Source organism: Myodes glareolus, chromosome 1 (genome assembly GCF_982192425.1).
Source record: "Myodes glareolus chromosome 1, mMyoGla1.1, whole genome shotgun sequence".
Taxonomy (NCBI): Eukaryota; Metazoa; Chordata; class Mammalia; order Rodentia; family Cricetidae; genus Myodes; species Myodes glareolus.
Window position 1 is genome coordinate 14897311 of NC_142026.1, and position 19627 is coordinate 14916937.

Sequence of the window (19627 nt, forward strand, 5' to 3'; positions counted from 1 at the left end):
TTGGAAGCCACCAACTTACCCCAGCCCCTGAAAGTTTCACACTCGCCAGCTGGGGAATAAGCTTCAGAATGTGGACCATTTCAGATTTAAAGTGCACCAGAACTCAGGTTCAGGTGACACAGGGTCCTGGAGAACAGTGGCAGCAGAAGCTGAGAGACCTGTTAGAAGGTGGCTGGGCCAGGAGCAGGCGAGAGTGGTGGTGTCAGGGGGGAGAGGGCAGCAGGTGGAGGCGGGCTCACGGTGTGCCCTCCCTGGTGGCTCTCCTGGGGCCCAGAGTGGGCAGCTCCCCTTTAGACTCTGTCTCAAAAACCCAAGTGAGAGAGAAAGCACCTGTGGTTAAGGGAAGGAAAAGGTTACTCTGAAAGGCTGGAGTCTTGGAGGGTAGGGAGCTGTGTCTTGGGGAACCTTGGTGTTCCCTGAGTGGAGACTTGCAGAGGGTCTGCTTCTGTGCTCGAGTCTGGTTTCATAGCTGTTTTGAGATGTGGCCATTGTCCTCCCAGCCATCCTATTCTGTCTCTTCTGTTTGCCGTGGGTCTCAGCCCTTCCAGGTAAAGATGAGGGCTGCTGAGCAGAGATGTTGGCATCGGTGTCCTAGCCTCTGTGCTTTCCCTGCAGTGCCTGCTGCACCGGGCCTTACACCCCCAGGACCGTCTGCCCCCAATTCAGCCGCACATTCTGAGTATGCTCAATCCCCCCACTGAGATGAAAGCCAAGTGTGAGATTCCTCTTTCTAAAGTAAAGACCCTTTTCCCTCTGACGGAAGCCATCAAGAAAAAGGATCAAGCGACTGCTCAGGACATTTTCCAGGACAAGTAAGTATTTGCTCTAGTCACCTTTGTATTTATAGCAATGTGGTGGTGAGGTGTGGGGGCAAGTCTGGAATTATGGTGCTGCCCAGGGTTTTCTGGAATCACAGAGGGAGTCAGCTCAGCTTTTTAATCCTTGTGTGGGAATACTAAGTTCTCATACCTGTCCATTAGAGTCTTAGGTTATCCTTGATGTCCACCTGGGCTCAACCTTCTGGCATGGGTTGGCCATCAACAGTAAAGTTTCTCTGAATTATACATAGGGAGACTAAATAGATTTGTGAATACTCAAAGCTGAATTTCCCCCTTTTTAAACAATTTTTATTTTATGTTTATTTCTCTATTTCTGTGTGTGTAGGTCAGAGAACAGCTTATGGATGCTGGTTCTTTCTTTCTTCCATATGGGTTCCAGGATCAAATTCAAGCTGTCCGGCTTGGCCACAGGTCATCCTGCTGGTCCTGAATTGTCCCCTTTCTAAAGTAAAGAGCTGGGGATGGGAGGAGCAGGCTGGGCACCATGAGGTTTCTGTGGTGGTGGGGAAGTGTCAGTAAGATCTTTGGAGGGAGACTGAGGAGAGCAGTGAAAGCCCTGAGCCGTTAGCTGCTCTGCTCGCACACCCCTTCATGCTGATTACGGCATTAGGGAGGGCTTTGCCGGCTCAGGAGTGAAATGCATTTCGTATGACATGTCAGCCCAGCTTGCAAATGGCTGATGAGTGTTTCTCTTCACATTTCGTTCAGAGTCTATATTAATTTCCATATAAACAAAAGTAAGCCAGAAGAAATTGTTCACTGTCTAGAATCCTTTGGGTATGTGACACTGACTTTCCAGACTTCACTCAACTGATCATTGGTGAGTTTTTTCTTAAGCAAGGCAAAGTAATATTTCTTACTGTTGACTTTGGAGATTTGACATCAGACCCTGACCCCCCCGCTGCCCCGTTTCCTTTCCTTCCCACAGCTGTCTCTTCATTGACAAAGTAAGGCTTGCTATTTATAAATACCCAGTGGAAAAGGATGAGTAATTTCCAGAAACTTCATTGGTTTCTATAAATCAATGTTTGGTGAGTTATTGTACAGTGGAATAGAAAGCTTTGCATTTTTCATAGCTTCCCAGAGGTAAACAGCCCAAGCTCTGTCAGAATTGAAAGAAAAACAAAACAAAACAAAACTGGATTGATTCTGTTCATGAACTCCTATGGCACCCCAGAGAGGCTTATGTCTCTTTTGTTCTATCCTGCCGTCTACACAGGAAGCCTGTCCCTAAAAAATGCACTTCGCCTCCATCTTTTTTCTGCCCGTACACCACTGGAGCCAATTCATAGCAGCTCCTTACTCTAGTCTCACTGCTGTCACAGGGCCATTCTCTCCCGGCATTAAACTCCAGTGCGCGATCTTGATTACCTTCTGGTACTGTGGGAAAGCAATGGACCCTTTCTTCTCTTCCTTTGATAAAAATGTAAATTAGCTGGTTAAAATCCAAGCCACAGAGACCCAGAAGGCTCTTGTGCTGTGACCTGATCTCTGCAGGGATTGCACCTTCAGCTGTGGTCCTGTCTCTCCGTGCCCTGGAAGCCTGGGGTACTCAGTTTGTTGTCTTTGCTCCTGTGGTCGTGTGCAACACAGACCAGCGATCTTCCCGGGGCCTGGGAACTAGCTCAGGCATGCGTGCTTGAACACATTCCTGCTCTCTTCCTTCTGTTCTCAGAAGCCTGCCCTAGTTAGTAAGAACTGTAGGAGCAATGAATCTAGCACGTATTTACTAAGCACCTTCTCTGCTCAAGGATGATTCAGTGTCTTTCACATGGATTATAAAACCCTCTATTTTAATGAAAAGGTTCCGGTTAATCTTAAAGGTTATGCTAGGAGGAAAAACCAGAGTGCAAGTACTAAGCTGTATTTTGTATTTATTAACCATCCTTGAATCCAATTTACCCATTTCTAGTAGACAGATAAGGGACTAAGATTTGGGAGTGATAGTTGTCTACTGAGGAAATTTTATAGTTAAAAAAAAAGTTTTATGTAAGGAGTTACTAGTTTTTATACCAGTGATGTCACTTGATAGGATTTCGGTTAATAATTTTATCTGTATGGGAATTTCTTCTTCTAAATACAGGGCAGAATCATAGGGTAAAGATTCTTGCTTGGCAAGCCTGGCTACCTGGAGGTAGATGTAGAAAACCAGCTCAATAAAGTGGTCCTATGACTTCCCCACCATGGCACATGCCCCTCGCCAATAATAATTGAAAAAATTGCAAACAGTCTCATTTCAAGAGATACCATGGCAACAAACTCCGGTGGTCAAGCACTCTGAACAGTCATCTAAAGTCAGCGGTATGGCGTCATTCTGAGACCGCGACACAGCTGAGAAAGTGCTGTTCCTCTGCTGCCTGTCATTCCTCGTGCTTGTGGATGTGATGTCCCTGTTTCTAAAGGGAGAGAGCTCTGTTGGCCCCTGAGTCCTGGACAGGTGTTACAGCAGAGCTGGGACATCTGAAGTCCAGCCTGTGGACACGACACACTTGACCTTGCTTTCTTTCGGACTCTGCACAGATCATCCGAGGCCTGCTGTTCTTTTCAAGTTCACCGAGACTTCTCTCCACATTTACCCTCAGCAGACAGCTTCATCTGCCTCACGTTCCAGACTTGAGAGTCCAAAGTCAGCCTGTGTGAGTTAGCTCCCGTCACTGTGGCTGTAGGCAGAAGGGGCTTATTCTGTTTCCTCATGAGTGAACTAGGGATGGTAGCAATACCTGTCTCGTAGGTTTGCCAGGAGGCTGTGTACCTAGAACCCGACACAGCACAGCGCGTATCGTATCTACCCTACCCTACCCTACCCTACCCTACCCCAGCAGTGCTTATCACTAGACAGTCTCCTAAAGACTCTCGTCATATCACTGACACATTATCAATGACAACAGTAGTAATGATTTCATAGAGGAAGTCGTGGCTATAGGTGGGTTCTTCCCAGTTTTGTGGGCTGTCTAATCTCTGATATACCTGCTTTGCAGTCACCTTTACTTTTCTCCAGGCCCAGTGGACAGAGGACACCGCATCCTTCACCCTTCACCATCCTTGTAGCCTGAGCTGCCATCTGTGGTCGTCTCTGTTATCCTGGTCCACTAATAATGTCTTCTTTCCCCTGTCCCCCAACTTCATGTTAGCATTCCTTCCATCTAAACAGATCACTCCAGACTCCTCCCTCTAGTGCTACTTGTTACTCATTGCTGTTCTAATCGCCGTTTCCTCCTGCAGGCTGGGCCTGTTGGAAGAATAGTCTACGCCACTGTTTTTCTCCACTCGTTCTCTGCCTCGCTGCCTCTCTGGAGATCTGAAAGATAGAACTGCTTCAGTTCCTTTTAGCCTTGCAGCCCCTTTCTTCAGTGACTCTTCTCTTTGTAGCATTTGACATTGTCAATTATTCTTTCCTCTTGACACTTGTGTATCTCCCCTAAGCTTCCAGATTTTTCTTCCTAATCTTTCAAAACCCTGCCAGATTCCTCTGATGTTTTCTTTCTCTGCCAACCTTGCCTGAGTTGTGTATCCAGTCTTGTCCTCAGAACAGCTGCATTTACTGAACACGGTGTGACGTGAGGTGCCTTCCTCACGCTGTCTGCTTAGATCCTCTGGCCATCCTATGAAGTAGGCTGCTTTGTTGATGCCATCTTAAGTCTGAAAGGCTGGGGATTGGAGAAAAGGAACCAACAAGATCTCAGTTGGTAAGGGTCGGAGGAAGGATTTAATAAATGTGTGCATTCTGAACCCAGAGCGCACTCAGCCATAATACCATTTGCCCTCACAACATAGGTCTCACACCATCGACACTTCATGTACAGGACTTCAAAAACCACAAAGTCTGCCTGAATTTCATCCGTGGTGGCTCAGGTGTCTGTATTTATCTCAAATTCTGTGTGTACAGAAATGGCTCCTGCACTGTCTTTCTCCCAGCATTCTCTGCAGTGCCTCTCCAGGCTGTTATTTCCCGTTTCAGAGGATGGCACCTGCTTTCTCGGGAGTCATCCCTTTCTTTAACCTTCCACGTCTAATTGGTTTACCAAGCTGTATTAAATTTATCCCAAATCTGCTCCTTTCAGTTCAGGTTAGTATAGTGGCTAATGACATTGATTTTGGAGTCAGGTAGGTTTGAATCTAAACCCAGGTATTTCCCCTTACTGGCATTTGGAATTGGCAGGTTTAGCTGTGCTGTGCAAAACAGATACCTGCATTTGATGGGCCTTTATTTGCTCATCTCCAGAAGACAGTGACAGTAGATAATCCTGAGGGCTGAGATTATTTAAATGAGACAGTTTTAGCGAGATCATTTAACCATGCTTGGCTTAGTGACTGGCTCTTTAGCCCTTAATAGCATTATACAGCAGCATTGCCTTGGCGTGTCTTGTGCCTTCTGTTTCAGCCTGTCTTACTGATAGCCAATTTCCTTCCCTGTAGTCTCATTCCTTTCCAAACACTCTGCTCCCTCAGCAAGTCTTGTGTTTCTTTTTTCAACATTTCCTGGTTTACTGTAAGAGATGTGAGCAATGAAGAGGATGAGGTGCACAGAGTGAGGTATTTAGGAAGGTCTCCAAGCTTCTGAGCCTTTGAGGAACCATGATCTGGGACCCTTCATATGTTCAGCTGTTCAGAGACTATCTGAACCCCACTTTTTCAATTTTTTAAAAATTAAAATAATTTATGTGCATGGGTGCTTTGCCTGCATATGTGTCTGTGCCCCATGTGTATATAGTGCCCACAGAAGCCAGATGAAGGCTTTGGATCCCTATAACTGGAGTTGCAGACAGTTGTAAGCCCCATGTGGGTGCTGGGAGCTGAACTTCAGTCCTCTGGACAAGCAGTCAGTGCTCTTAACTGCAGAGCCATCTCTCCAGCCCCCCGCCCACCGTGAGCTTTTGAAAATTTCATTACATAGGGAAGATTGATTATATCAGTGGCTATTGATGAGCAGTTTAACATTTGGGCTCCCTCATCAGAGTGGATAGAGTAGAAATTCTTAACTTTCTAAGGTCACCTTACTCTTTTTAGTAATCTCTCCTGATTACTTCTTTTTTTGGGTTTTTGACGACAGGGTTTCTCTGTGTGCTTTGGAGCCTGTCCTGGAACTAGATCTTGCAGATGAGGCTGGCCTCAAACTCACAGAGATATGCCTGCCTCTGCCTCCTGAGTGCTGGGTTAAAGGTGTGCTCTACCACCGCTTGGTTTAGTTCTTATTCTTTCTTTATTGAGCTCTACATTTTTCTCTGCTCTCCTTCCTTCCTCTACTACCCCCACTTCAACCTCTCCCAAGGTCCCCATGCTCCCAATTTACTCAGGAGATCTTGTCTTTTCCTACTTCCCATGTAGATTAGACACATGTATGTCTCTCTTAGGGTCCTCATTGTTGTCTAGGTTCTCTGAGATTGTGATTTGTGGGCTGGTTTTCTTTGCTTTATGTTTAAAAACCACTTATGAGTAAGTACGTGTGATAATTGTCTTTCTGGGTCTGGTTACCTCACTCAAAATGATGTTTTCTAGCTTCATCCATTTGCCTGCAAAATTCAAACTGTCGTTATTTTTTTCTTCTGTGTAATACTCCATTGTGTAAATGTACCACATTTTCCTTATCCATTCTTTGGTCGAGGGGCATTTAGGTTGTTTCCAGGTTCTGGCTATGACAAACAAAGCTGCTATGAACATAGTTGAGCACATGTCCTTGTGGCACAGTTGAGCATCCTTTGGATATATACTCAAAAATGGTATTACTGGATCTTGAGGAATATTGTTTCCTGATTTTCTGAGAAATTGTCACACTGACATCCAAAGGGGTTGTACCAGCTTGTATTCCCACCCGTAATGCAGAAGTGTTCCCTTTTCCCCACAACCTTTCCAGCATAAGTTGTCGTCAGTGGTTTTGGTCTTGGTCATTCTTATAGGTGTAAGATGGAATCTCAGAGTTGTTTTGATTTGCATTTCTCTGATGACCAAGGATGTTGAACATTTCCTTAAGTGTCTTTCAGCCATTTTAGATTCCTCTGTTGAGAGTTCTCCGTTTAGGTCTCATTCTTAAACTACATATTGGTCTTGCTTTCAGTTGCCTCCTCCTACTTGCCACCTAAGGTGATCAGATTGTTACACAAATGGGAGAGCCCATCAGACAGAAGTCTACACAGTCTAGCTACCTTGAAAACTCTATTGCTTTCCTTACCCTCACCGCTTTGGTTGGGGATTGGCTGCAGGGCCTCACGCATGTGAGTGGATCGTACCTCCTACCCCCTTCCATTTCTGCTCTCTCTAGCCCTTCCAGCTGCATCCTGTGCCGCAGCTGGTACTGCCACTTGCTTAGATGTGATATGTTTCTTAGCACAGTATTTTGTCTGTGTTTGTATTACCTTTCTTAAATTTGTCCTTGTTGGAAGTATTGAGAACACTATTAATTAATGTTTGCGAATTCAGGATTTAGAATCTAGCTCAATGGATGGCACATAAATGTTGCTTATACATTTTGCTATTAATTACCAAGACTTTATATATTTCTGAAAGTAAATGTAAAAGAGAAAAGTAAATTGCTAATGGTCCCATCATCAGTCCAGTACTGTTAAGGTTTGTGTGTCCATGTGGCTGCATGGGTAGTTTCTGCTTTCTGGGGTGTAGTATCTTCATCGGTAATTCAGAGATTATCATTGTCCTTTGTCATTGTCCTTTCCCATTTCACAGAGATACCATGAGTATTAAATGCAAAATTTATAATACTACTATTAATTGCTTGACCTTGAAACTGTTAACCATATTAAAATTTTACTATGTACTTATTTCTGGGGTGGTTTTTACCTGCTGGATACAGGGAATGTGGTACATATACTATATACTTTTATCCTTCCTTTCCTCAAATCTCCTTTTAGAGGCCTAAGAAACTCTTCATGTGATTTAACTCCACAGGACTTAGTGTGACACATTGTATGTATTCTTTTTCAGAAAGATTTGTATTTATTTTTATTCTTTGAGAGTTTTGAGTTTCATAAAACACGTTCTGATCATATTCAACCCGCTTCCTCCAGCTCTTCCTGGATCTACCCCATTCCCTACCCACCCAAATTTGTGACTTAAAAAAAAGTCTTAAAGACCAATTTGTGCTGCCCAAATGTTGGATTTGCATCTTTCACTGGAGGCAGAGAGAAGAGACAGAGAGAGGCATTTATCTGATGCAGAAAGACACACAGAAATCCAGGCAGGACATGTGCTCCTTAGGCAGGTTCAGATTTGTTCATTCATTAATTTTTATGAGTGTTTGCCTGCATGTGCATATATGTATATGTACCACGTGTGTTTTTGTCTGTGGAGGCCAGAAGAGGATGTTAGATCCCCTGGATTTGGAATTATATACAGACAGTGGTGATCTGCCATGTCACTGCTGGGAACCAAACCTGTATCTTTGCAAGAACAGCAAATGCTCTTAATCACTGAGTCATCTCTCAGTGATGCTTCTTGATATTATATGTTAATTTGTGTTCTGGAAGAGAATAGTTGATATACTAAAGGTAATTTCCATTGCTGTGCTTTCGTTAGGAGAAAAGTGAAGCTCAGCTGAGTGGTAACTCCGTAAGTAAGTAAACTCTAAAATATAAATTATATCCTAGAATCAAATCATATGCCTGTACCAAGAAGATGTGAGAGGCTGAGACTAGGGCTGGCAAGATGACTCAGCAGATTAAAGCATTTGTTGTACAAGTCTGGTGGCCTAAGTTGGATTCCTAGAATTCACAGTGGAGAGAGAACCAGCTGCCTCATGTCCTCTGTAGCATGTGGATACACACACACACACACACACACACACACACACACACACACACACACGCACACACGAAGGAGGAGGAGAAGGAGGAGGAGGAGGAGAAATATATTAAAATTTCAAATAAAAAAAATCTACAAAACACTGAGCCTGGAAGCCAGGTATATTTGTCCCCAGATCATCACCTGTCCCTGGCGCAGACCAGCTGCAGTGGCTGACTCTGGCTTGTTTTCACACTCTGTCGGTCGGAAGTGTCTCCCTCGGGTCTGTGTCCTTCTCTTCCATATCTGCTGTCGGCTGTCATACACTTGTACACTTCTAGAAAGGGAAGAGCCGTGATGACTTCGCCCTTACACCGCCTGCCCTTATCCTATTGTCCTCTCTCCTCTCTACTCCTTGAAGGGAAATGTCAGTGAATAAGAAGTTTTAGGTCACACACTTATGATTGTGCTGATTATTCTGCAAGTCCCTGTAAGAGAGGGCTCCTTATTGAATCCAGTTTCTGCCTTCTTAATTTTCTCTTCATTTTTAAGATTCATTATTTGAAGGTAGGGATTTGAGCAAAAAGCCAGTACATTTTGAAATAATAGTATTGAAAATCTTTAATAGAGGGAAGGGTGCCTGGTATGCACAAGACTTTGAGTTTGATTCCCAGCACTTCCCACACCGCCCAACTTCACTAAAGGAGAGGAAGCGCACAGAGAGATTTTAACTATTCCCATTACAATTAAAGAAGAAAAAGAGCAGGGTAAAGTAATGTGTGTGTTCATTAGCTCCAGTTAGTCATACTGCAATAATGTTTCTTGCTTTAAAACTTCTTTATTTTTGACATGTATAGTTTGTCAATTAAAATAGATTTGTTTATTGGTGTATATGTACCTGTGTACATATTTATGCATGTTTGTATGTATATGCACATTAGTGTGCAGATGCCAGAGGACAACTGTGGATGTCATTTCTCTGGCAAAATCCACATTTAAAAAAATTTTCCTGAGACAAGATCTCTCACTGGCCTGTGGCTCACCACGTAAGCTAAGATTCCCAAGGATCCACCTGTCTCTACTTCCCAAACACTAGAACTACAGTGTACCATTATGACACACAGACACACACACACACACACACACAGAGTCCCCCTCACATATCACAAACACACCACAAACATGTGCATACATGTACACATATACACACATTTACACAATGTGTGCACACACATGTATACACACACCAACACCCCCCCCCACACACACACCACACACACACATACACACACACATACCATGAGCTCTAAGAAATTGAACTCAGGTCTGTCTGCTTGCAAGACACTTGACTGACTGAGTCATCTCCCCAGCCCTAACTAGAACATAGGTACAAATTCATTAGTTAATAATTTCAGTTGTTTCTTGTTGGATGCCCTTAGCCTACATTTACTATTTCTCCAGAAAAACATTCTTTTTTATTTATTTATTTATTTGTTTTGCAAAGTTTATTAAATTATAAAAGTTTCCATTTCCGTCCCTCCTCCCAACACCCTCCCACTCTCCTCACTCCCCCTCCTCCTCCCTCTCCATCCCTAAGAGCAGTCAGGGTTTCCTGCCCTGTGGGAAGTTCGAGTTCCTCCCCCCTCCCTCCAGGTCCAGGAAGGTGAGTATCCAAACAGACTGGATCCCAAAAATCCAGTATATGCAGAAGAAACAAGTCCCAGTGTCATTGTCAATGGCTTTTCAGAAAGACTCCGGGCCAGCCACATTCCGAGGTTCCGGCCACATTCAGAGAATCTGGTTGGATCATGTGCTCGTTCAGTCCCAGTCCAACTGGCCTTGGTGAACTCTCATTAGATCAGTCCCCTTGTATCAGTGGGTGATCGGACCCCTTGCGGTCCTGATTTCCTTTTTCATGTTCTTCCTCCTTCTGCTCCTCATTTGGACCTTGAGGGGCTCAGTCCAGTGCTCCAATGTGGGTCTCCGTCTGTATCGCCATCCATTGTCGGATGAAGGTTCCCTCTGGTCTTGCCTTCTTTGCTCACGTTCTCTTTCCTTCTGCTTCTCGTTTGGACCTAGGGAGTTAAGTCCAGTGTTCCAATGTGGGTCTCTGTCTCTATCTTCATCCATCGCCAGATGAAGGTTCTATGGTGATAAGCAAAATATTCATCAGTATGGTTATGGGCCAAGGCCGGTTCAGGCACCCTCTCCTCTGTCCAGAGAACAATCTGGGGATCTCTCCTTGGACCTGGGATCCCATTTATAATCAAGTCTCCTGTAAACCCTAAAATGACTCCCTTAGTTGCAGGAAAACATTCTTCATGTCTTTGTGTTTCATCATGTGGGGGAGATGATGGACAGGGACTTTGGATTGGATTTCTTTTTCTTCTGTGATTTCCTTAACATCCTCCTGACTTTGGAGCCAGCATGTTAATTAAAGCCAGTATGTTACTTGAGGCAGATGTTTGATAGCCTTTCTTGGAGCGATCTTTCCTTGGCACATTGATGGATGCTCTTAGACTTTGTTAGCATCATGCCCAAACAGAATCAGGGCTATAAGAAAGCAAATTAAAAGATGTGCTTTGAAGAAAACATTTAAGACTTTAAAAAGAAGTTTTTGCATATTTAACTTGTGATTGTGTAAAAGTTTTGACACTTTTAATTGGAAGCTTATAGAAATCTTACGTAGGTTAGTACAGTGGGGAAGGTGGATTTTTGAGACAGAAACTTCTGTGTATACAAATTCTGGATTCTGAGATGGGTTCAGGAACCTGGCTGGTGTACAGATGGATTTCTTAGTGTTCAACCCCGGTACCTGTGCCTGCCATGTCGTCTTTCTCACGTACCCCGTGATGCAGCAGGCGCTGCTGCCTCTGTGCCACCATGACACAAAGCCCACACGACCCCAAGGCCTCCTGTCAGGGTCCCAGGACTGGGAGGAGGAGGCCTGCTGTTTGGATAGACTGTCTAAACATTATGTTTGTTTACTTTAGATTGGAAAGTAGCTTTACACTTTTCAGATAAAATATCTGACATACTGTATTTTTGTTTTGTTTTATTTTGTTTTAAGGGGGAAATTTTACCTGTTTCTTTCCTTTCTAGTCATGAAGAGGGGCCTGCTGCTAAAAAATGTAAGACTGAGAAAGAAGAAACTCACATCAGTATTTCCAGCCTGGCTGAAGGGAATGTCACCAAGGTAAGCTGAGCTCTTCCGGTGTCCCTCCCTCCCACTGCAGGAAGGCCAAGGCTTGGGCTTGATGAGTCTGCTGGCATGCCATTTCCTCTGGTCCTCTGTCTGTGAACCATATGGACCCATCCCATGTTCTTCCTTTCTCCCTGGAAGTAGCTAGCAATAGTGACTGGAATTACCTGTCTGTTAGTAGTAACCACTCTGGAGGATGTAGAGCAGGGCTGCACTGCTGTGCAGATTTTCTACTGGCTTCGTTTCACAACTCTCCATTTAGTAAAGATGATAAGGGTAAGTAGGGGATGGCCAATGATCTCAGTCTTATTACCCAGGTACATAAAATTGAAGTAAGTATACCATTTCTATCTTTTTCCTAGTATAAAACTTCAGAGGTGGGAGAGGTGGCTCGGATGGTTGAGAGCACCCATGTTCTGTTCTCAGCACCCACGTGGTGTGGCTCATAACCCCTGGAATCCAACAGTTCTGGCCTTCATTGGTACTTGCACTCGTGTGCACAAACCCACACACAGATACACACATGTAATTTAAAAATAATAAAAATAAACCTAATAAAACCCCTCTCAAAACAGAATTTGCAAGGTAACAACTTTCCAAATCAAATTCCCTTTGATCCTGAGAGTTTCTTTTGATGAGAAAGAAGGTTTTTGGAACTTGGAATGTATTACCTTCATATATGCAGCATTGTTTTGAATCAGCAGATCGCAGCATTTCCCCAGTTAGCAAAGTCAAACAGAAATGTGCCAGAAAAATCAAATGTCCGAACAGTGGTTTGGGCTTCGTGGGAATCTTCTGTTGTATTGAAAAGTTATAGCCTTATGCTCTGAGTCTTTTCCTCACGCTGGCCGAAGCCACGCAGGGATAATGTACAGTTTACAAATGCTCACAGGAAGCCCTCACAGAGCTGAATGCTGCAGAGGCCTTGTTAGGGTTGAGAGCAATGCAGATTAAAACAGAGGTGTGATCAGAGAGAGTTGTACTGCGATACATCTGTATATATGATCTTATTTTTTAAAGGATATGTTCAGTATGGGCATATTTATATATTCTACCAAAACATCAATGTCAAAGGGCTAGTAGCCGCTCCTCCTGCCCCAGTAGTTCAATGACTCAAGCTTTTGGGTGTTGTTTCTCATGTCATCATAATGGGAAAATTATTTAGTATGACCTCACATGACAATGCCCTCCCTTTCCTACTTGGTTATCAGAATGCACAGATGGTCTGTTTTTGTATGTGGACATGTTTGCATGCATGCACATGTACATGCCATAATGTACCTGTAGAAATAAGACAACTGGCAGGAGTTGGTTTTTTCTGTCTATCATGTGGATCCTGGGGATTGAACTCAGAGCACTAGGCTTGGCAGCAAAGTACCTTTACCTAATGAGCCATCTTGCCCATCCCTGAATTTTCTTTTAACAGAATCCTGGAAGTCATAATGATAGAAAGGCCTTCTTTTTTGTTTTCAAGAGCACACTTACTCCATTAAGCCATCGATCTTGCCTGAGATGTGATGGTTAGTTTTAACTGTCAACTTGACATGACCTAGAACCATCTGGGAATTGAGTCTCAGAGAGAAATTGTTTAGGTCAGGTTGACCTGTAGGCATATTTATGGAGAATTAGCCCACTTACACTAATTGAGGTGGGAAAACCTGCCCACTGCAGGTGGCGCCATTCCCTAGGAACTTCACAGACTGCAGAAAGTCAGCTGAGCTCTCCCATGCAGACATTACTTGCTCTCTTTTCCTGGTTATGGATATGCTATGACCAGACTCCCTCAGAGGGCTTTCCCTGTGACCTCCCTGCTGTAATCTGCAACTGTGAGTCAAATCAACACTCTTCTGGAAGTTGCCTCTGTCAGGGTGTATTATCACGGTGACTGGAATGAAACTAAGATGTGGGATATTGCCAAATCCTTAAGTGACCTGCAGGTGTGTTTCTCTGGGTCTGCTCTAGGTTGGAAGTGTGAATCCTGTTGAAAACTTCCATGTTCTAGTGAGACAGAAGATTATCAGCTTTCAGGAAGGTAAGTGGCATGCCACTCTCTCGGTGTTCAAGAGGAAGTAGTTAGTCCAGCTGTAAAGTCTGGATTAGGAACTGTGGTGTTTCCTTGTAATACATTCACAGCATTTGTCTGCACCGGCAGATCTCTGCCGCTTGCCAGGGCTCACAAAGTTGGCATCATGAGCACAGGGTCGGGGACTGGGGTGGTCAGTACAGCACAGATTGACCCAAGCAAAAACGAAGCTATGGTGCCAGGCTTCCTATTGCAGAAGCTTTGGATCAGAACTATGGAACTTTTATTGCATCTTTAAGTTCTTTGGTGTCCTGTGAGTAAGGTTGAACCCATCTTATCTTCTGAGACACAGTTCTTGCCCCTGTCCCAAGAGTGTGGGCCCCAACTGTTTAGTCTCAGAAGCACTTCGCTGGTGTTCGCAGACTAGATCTTTTTCATGTGACCTTTTCTTGTCATTTAGAACCTGCAGTTCCATTTAGGTTGTGGCTATTATCTAAACAGATTTTAAAATTGATTGGAGGGTAGTTATATTCTCTTGATTCCAGTCCTCTTCGTGTTCTCTTACAAGACAGCAGATGACAGTTGGTAAGCCTGTAGGTTTGCTTCCACGTTCAGTCTGGACAATTATGTTTGCTACCCAGAGTCAGGCAGTTCCTGGCTGCCTTTTCTCTGTGTCTTTGTTTTCATGTATGCTTAGAAATTTCTCTTCCAGTGTGGCAACGTTGTAGTGGAAAACTGACCCTTAAATACTACTGAACACTGTTCCCAAGCATAGGTGTGTGATCTGGGGTCTGACAAGATGCCTGACTTGCCATGCTGTCGCCCAAAGACAAGCTTAAAGTATGAAGCCTCAGAGAACATGACCTGCCACCAGGTCAGATCCTATGGCAGGAACACCAAAGGCCAGGTTCATGATCATTTGCTGGCAAAAACCAACTCTGTGGTCATAGTAATCTGCAGACAGAAATTGTCTATGTTTGGGATGGAAGAAGAGGCTTTTGTTCTGTTAAGTGTTACTATATAGGAAAAGAGCCTTTGAGTTGTAAGACAAAAGAAAACGCCATCTAAGCTGGGCCTGGTGGCTCATATTTTTAATCCCAGAGCGCTGGAGGCAGAGGCTGGTGGATCCTCTGAATTCCAGGCCAGTCTGGTCTACAGAGCAAGTTCCAGGACAGCCAGGGCTACAAGGAGACAGGGCTCTGTCTCAAACAAACAAACAAACAAACAAAACCAAAAGCCCTTTGTCTTGGGGTTTTATTGCTGTGAAGAGACAACATGACTATGGTAGCTCTTACAGAGAAAACATTTAGTTGAGGTGGCTTGCTTATAGTTTCAGAGGTTCAGCCCATTATCATCTTTGCAGGGAGCATGGCGGTGCAGGCAGTTGTGGTTGAGAGTCCTACATCTTGTAGGCAACAGAAAGTTGATTAAAACACTGGGCAGTATCCTGAGTATACTAAACATCAAAACCTGCCCCTACAGTGACACACTTCCTCCAACAAGGTCATACCTACTCCAACAAACCCACACCTCCTAAATGTGCCACTCCCTGTGAAATTATGGAGGCCAATTACATTCAAACCACCACACCCTTCATCTAAATAGATGAAGTCTAGAATTCTAGACGACAGTTTCAGGAGGATTGCCAGAAGCAATGTCTCAGAGTGCATGTGTCACTGAGTGTGAACTCTCACCCAGTGCTTGGCAGGCTGAGGCAGGAAAATTACTAGACTGTTTTTTTGTTTGTTTGCTTGCTTGTTTAAAATTATTTCTTTTAGGAATTGATATCATCAGTAGAGACTTTTATAGTGACCTTGTGTTTGAAAGAGGGCAGATAAATTGAAAGACATTGTTGTCAGTCATAGATGTAGTTTTTTGTTTTTTGAGACAGAATCTCACTGTTTAACCCTCTGTGGCCTGGAACTCACTATGTAGACCAGTCTGACCTCTAACTCACAGAGATCCGTTTACCTCTGCCTCTTAAGCATTGATATTAAAGAAATATGCTAAAATTCCTGGCATATTTATTGTATCTTAGAGAAAGATTGGGATTTTAGCTTTTAGTTACATGTTGTCAATTACTTTGGCCAGTCAGTGTGTAATGTTGTCCTCTGGAAGTGGTTGGTCTTCCAGAGTTGTGTAGGATGGACTCTTCAGGGACTAAATGTAGCTATGATCAGCACTGTGTGGCACCTTTAGTTACCTGGTGTCTACTGTGGGAAGCATTGAGGCAGCAGTTTATTCTAGTGCTTCATTGTCCTGTATGGCATCCTGCAGAGGAAATGGAGAGGGTGTTAGAATGTCAACTGTGTCCGAGAGGATTGCTTCTATTCAGAAAATATTCTTGCATTTGTTTATACATTTATTATTATTATTATTCTCTCTCTCTCTCTCTCTCTCTCTCTCTCTCTCTCTCTCTCTCTCTCTCTGTGTGTGTGTGTGTGTGTGTGTGTGTGTGTGTATGTAGGTCAGAAGGGAATTTGCAGTGATTGATTTTCTACCACATGGGGCTCCAGGATCCAACTCAGGTCATCAGATTTTGTGGTGAGCAGCTTTACCTGCTAAGCCATTTTGATGCCCCCTTTCCTACATATTGTGTTCCATATCTACAACCTTGTGTTTTTTGGGCCTTCTGATTGGCAGCCTGTTGTTCACATTGACTGTGACACTGCTGCTATTGTGGTAGCGGGTGTCCTCTGTGCTTTCTCTCAGCCCTCACGGCTCTCACCAAACTAGACTTTCCAGTGAAGGAACCCAGCTTGTTAATGCTGCTGCTTTGTGGCTTCTCTTTTGCTTCTCCCACTCTTGCTTTCTGCTTCAAAAGTTTTGTCTGCTCATTTCTTGTCTTGCTTTTGTTCTGCTTGGCATCTCTCTACCTAGGCCCTTTATGATCCAAAATTCGCTTTTCCTTGCATATCACAGCATACTCTATCCAGATTTTCAGCACCCTTCCAGGTGGTGATCTGCTTTATTCCTCCAAGAGACCTCTGTTAAGGGAAGGGAGGAGGAAGCCCTCCTTTTTCTTGTCTGTTTTTTTTTTTTTTGATTGATTGACAGAAGTTTGACTTGCAGTAGATTGTTGATAATATTGCTTAGGTAGAACTGACTGATATTAACTAAAACATGGGAATACTTTCTGTCCTGCCTGCATGCGGCCTAGGTCCACTGAGTCCTTACTAATACTACCATCTCCTAAGATCAGCAGTCTACTGTAGGCAGCTGTGGCGCGCCCCTTGACCAGCAAGGAAGAACGACCACGAAGTCGAGGATTCTTCTCAAATCACACTTTATTGGAGCCTCTGGTTGAAGGGAGAGCGGGAAGCGAGAGAGAGCAAGAGAAAAAAGAGAACAAGAAGAGAGAGAAAAAACGAGCAAGCCAGAGAGAGAGAGAGAGAGAGAGAGAGAGAGAGAGAGAGAGAGGGAGAGAGAGAGAGAGGGAGAAAGCCAAGCGGCAACTGCTTCTATAGGGTGGAGGGACTCGGATACTGTTCTGATTGGTGAATACCATTCTGCTGGTGTCTGGGGCCTCGGGATTGGCTAGGGACAAGGCTCAATTATGCAAATGTGGGCAAAGGGTGCTCAGCCCCACGCGGCAACATCAAAGGGATTTGTTTACCTCCAAGCTGCAGGACCACCTGCGCCATCTTATAATGGCGATCTCTCCAGGTGGCTCACTACAGGCAGCTATATACTTTCTTGTCTTCTGATGTTCAGTGTGGGGTGGGGGGATGATTACTCTTGTTCTAATCATATTGACAGACAGCAGATAGAAACACTCCTGGCTGCTGGGCCTTCTGGGAACTGTTGTATCCTTCTATCAAGTCCCTTCTTCACTGTTCGCCCTGCCATTCTGTTACCACAGTTTTATGATGGAGATGTTCTTGACCATGACCACACGCATAATAACATCCTTCCGTTGTGGAAGTCGGCTCATTTCCCTGTTCATTCATGCTGTTCATGAAAGAACTGTTGTCATCATCTGTGGTTTATTACCGATAACTGTGGTTTCACAGAGTTCTCCGAGGCTCCTCAAATCAAATCTGTCCGCTACTTTGAATGTCTTTCCATACCCAACCATTAGTAGAACACACAGATTTCTAACACTTTTCCTACTTTCCTTAAGAACGCTAATGTGGTCTAAGGGCAGACGGCAAGGCAGGAGGAAGACTAGGCACAGCTTTAGTCACCCCATGCCTGTGACTGAGGTTTGTCTGATGGATAGACTCCACCTGCATATGGGACAGTAGGTAAAAGAGCTAAGATGGTCCTGCTAGAAAAGATGGACGCGTGGAAGCAGCTAGAAGGATAGAACATAACTTCTTTTATAATAGTCCTTTTTTGCCATGCGGATTATAGGGTCTGTTTCATATTGGATGTCTGCACAGTGACAGGGAACTGGAACTTCAGTCCACCAGACAGTGTCAGGGCATCCCAGGTAGAAGTGGTGCAGGCTCCGCCCTCCATTGTTTGTTGACACTGGCAATATCCCATGTCCATTTGAATGATGATGCTCAGTGTGTTCTGTGGGTCCAGAGACTTTAATCCCTCCCCCTCTCTTTCTTTTAGTTTATTTAGATCAGATCTCACCTCCAAGTCTCTGTGATTTTGTGAACCCCACCGTGTGTTTTATTCATTTTTCTTCAAAAACATTCTTTTAATATTAAGAAATGTTTTCTAAAATTTATTTTTCCAAGTTTTTCCATTACATGTTATAGGTAAAACATGCTATAATGAAATGGTAATGAAATTATTTTATTCATCAAAGTACAATTAAGTGTTTTTTCCATTCTGTTTTCATTTGATATAGTTCTGTCCCATTTTCACAGAAACTTATTTATGTAAATATGTGATTTTTTTTTCTGCCACGAGTCAATTCTGAACTGTGGATTTTTGAGCCTTGTGATCTAGAAGAGTCAGTTCCTCCCTCCCTCTCTCTCCCTCCCTCTTCCTACCCCCCTCTCTTTGTGTTTCCTTTTGTAGGTTGTCCTGATGTATATAATTCAGAGAATGAATTAGATAATCTGTCAGAGCTTTGTCCAGATAAAGATTAGATTAAAATGTGGATGCTGGGCAGTGGTGGCACACTCCTTTAATGCCAGTACTGGGGAGGCAGAGGCAGGCAGATCTGAGTTCCAGGACAGCCAGGACTGCTACACAGAGAAACCCTGTCTTGAAAAACAAAACAAAACAAATAAACAAACAAACAAAAAATTGTGACCTTTATCTACACAGAACTTGTCAACTTAAGAGAAAAAGTTTTGCTAAATATCTTGAACATATTTTTAAAAAGAAACTAAATATATAGTGATTAACTTGTAAACATCTTCAGATCCATAAAAAAATTTTGAAAAAAGTTTGACATACTTTCTTATTCCTTTCCCAGAATAGCGTGCAGTCCTGAGGGAGAGAACACATAATTGCTGACTCGGGGTTTAGACTATAATTTATATTTTTTATTAAATATTTTCACTTGCTTCTTTTTTGACTTGATTTAAATTGTGAAGTCAGAACTTGAGTATCAGACTTATTTCATAAGTCATTTATCAGGACATGTCGCCATACTCGAACATGAAAGGCTATTTGGAATCCTGAAGGACCTGCAGAAGACATGTGTTATGATTTGACACAATAATTACACATCTTCCATGTGGGTGGATTGAGGCCCAGAATAGTTAGGATGACTTTCTACAGATTGCTGCAAATGGGTAAAAGATGCTGTGTCCAGTTCCGGAGAGTCAGTTCCTGTCTTCTGTAGCTTCTGGCACACATGTCTACCTTGAATTGTACATTTTAGTGCAGTAAGCTCATCAGCCAAATAATTAAAATGAAATGTGA

At 43.6% G+C, this 19627-nt stretch overlaps 1 protein-coding gene across 1 annotated transcript in view; it reads left to right on the forward strand.

The window, feature by feature from the left end:
- The window catches only part of Xrcc5 (X-ray repair cross complementing 5), an 82930-nt gene that overhangs the window by 39746 nt on the left and 23557 nt on the right, over positions 1-19627 (forward strand). The window contains exons 14-16 of the mRNA XM_048458974.3: positions 616-812; positions 11670-11763; positions 13732-13801. Coding sequence (XP_048314931.3) covers positions 616-812; positions 11670-11763; positions 13732-13801 — 361 coding nt within the window. The remainder of the gene's footprint in view (positions 1-615; positions 813-11669; positions 11764-13731; positions 13802-19627) is intronic.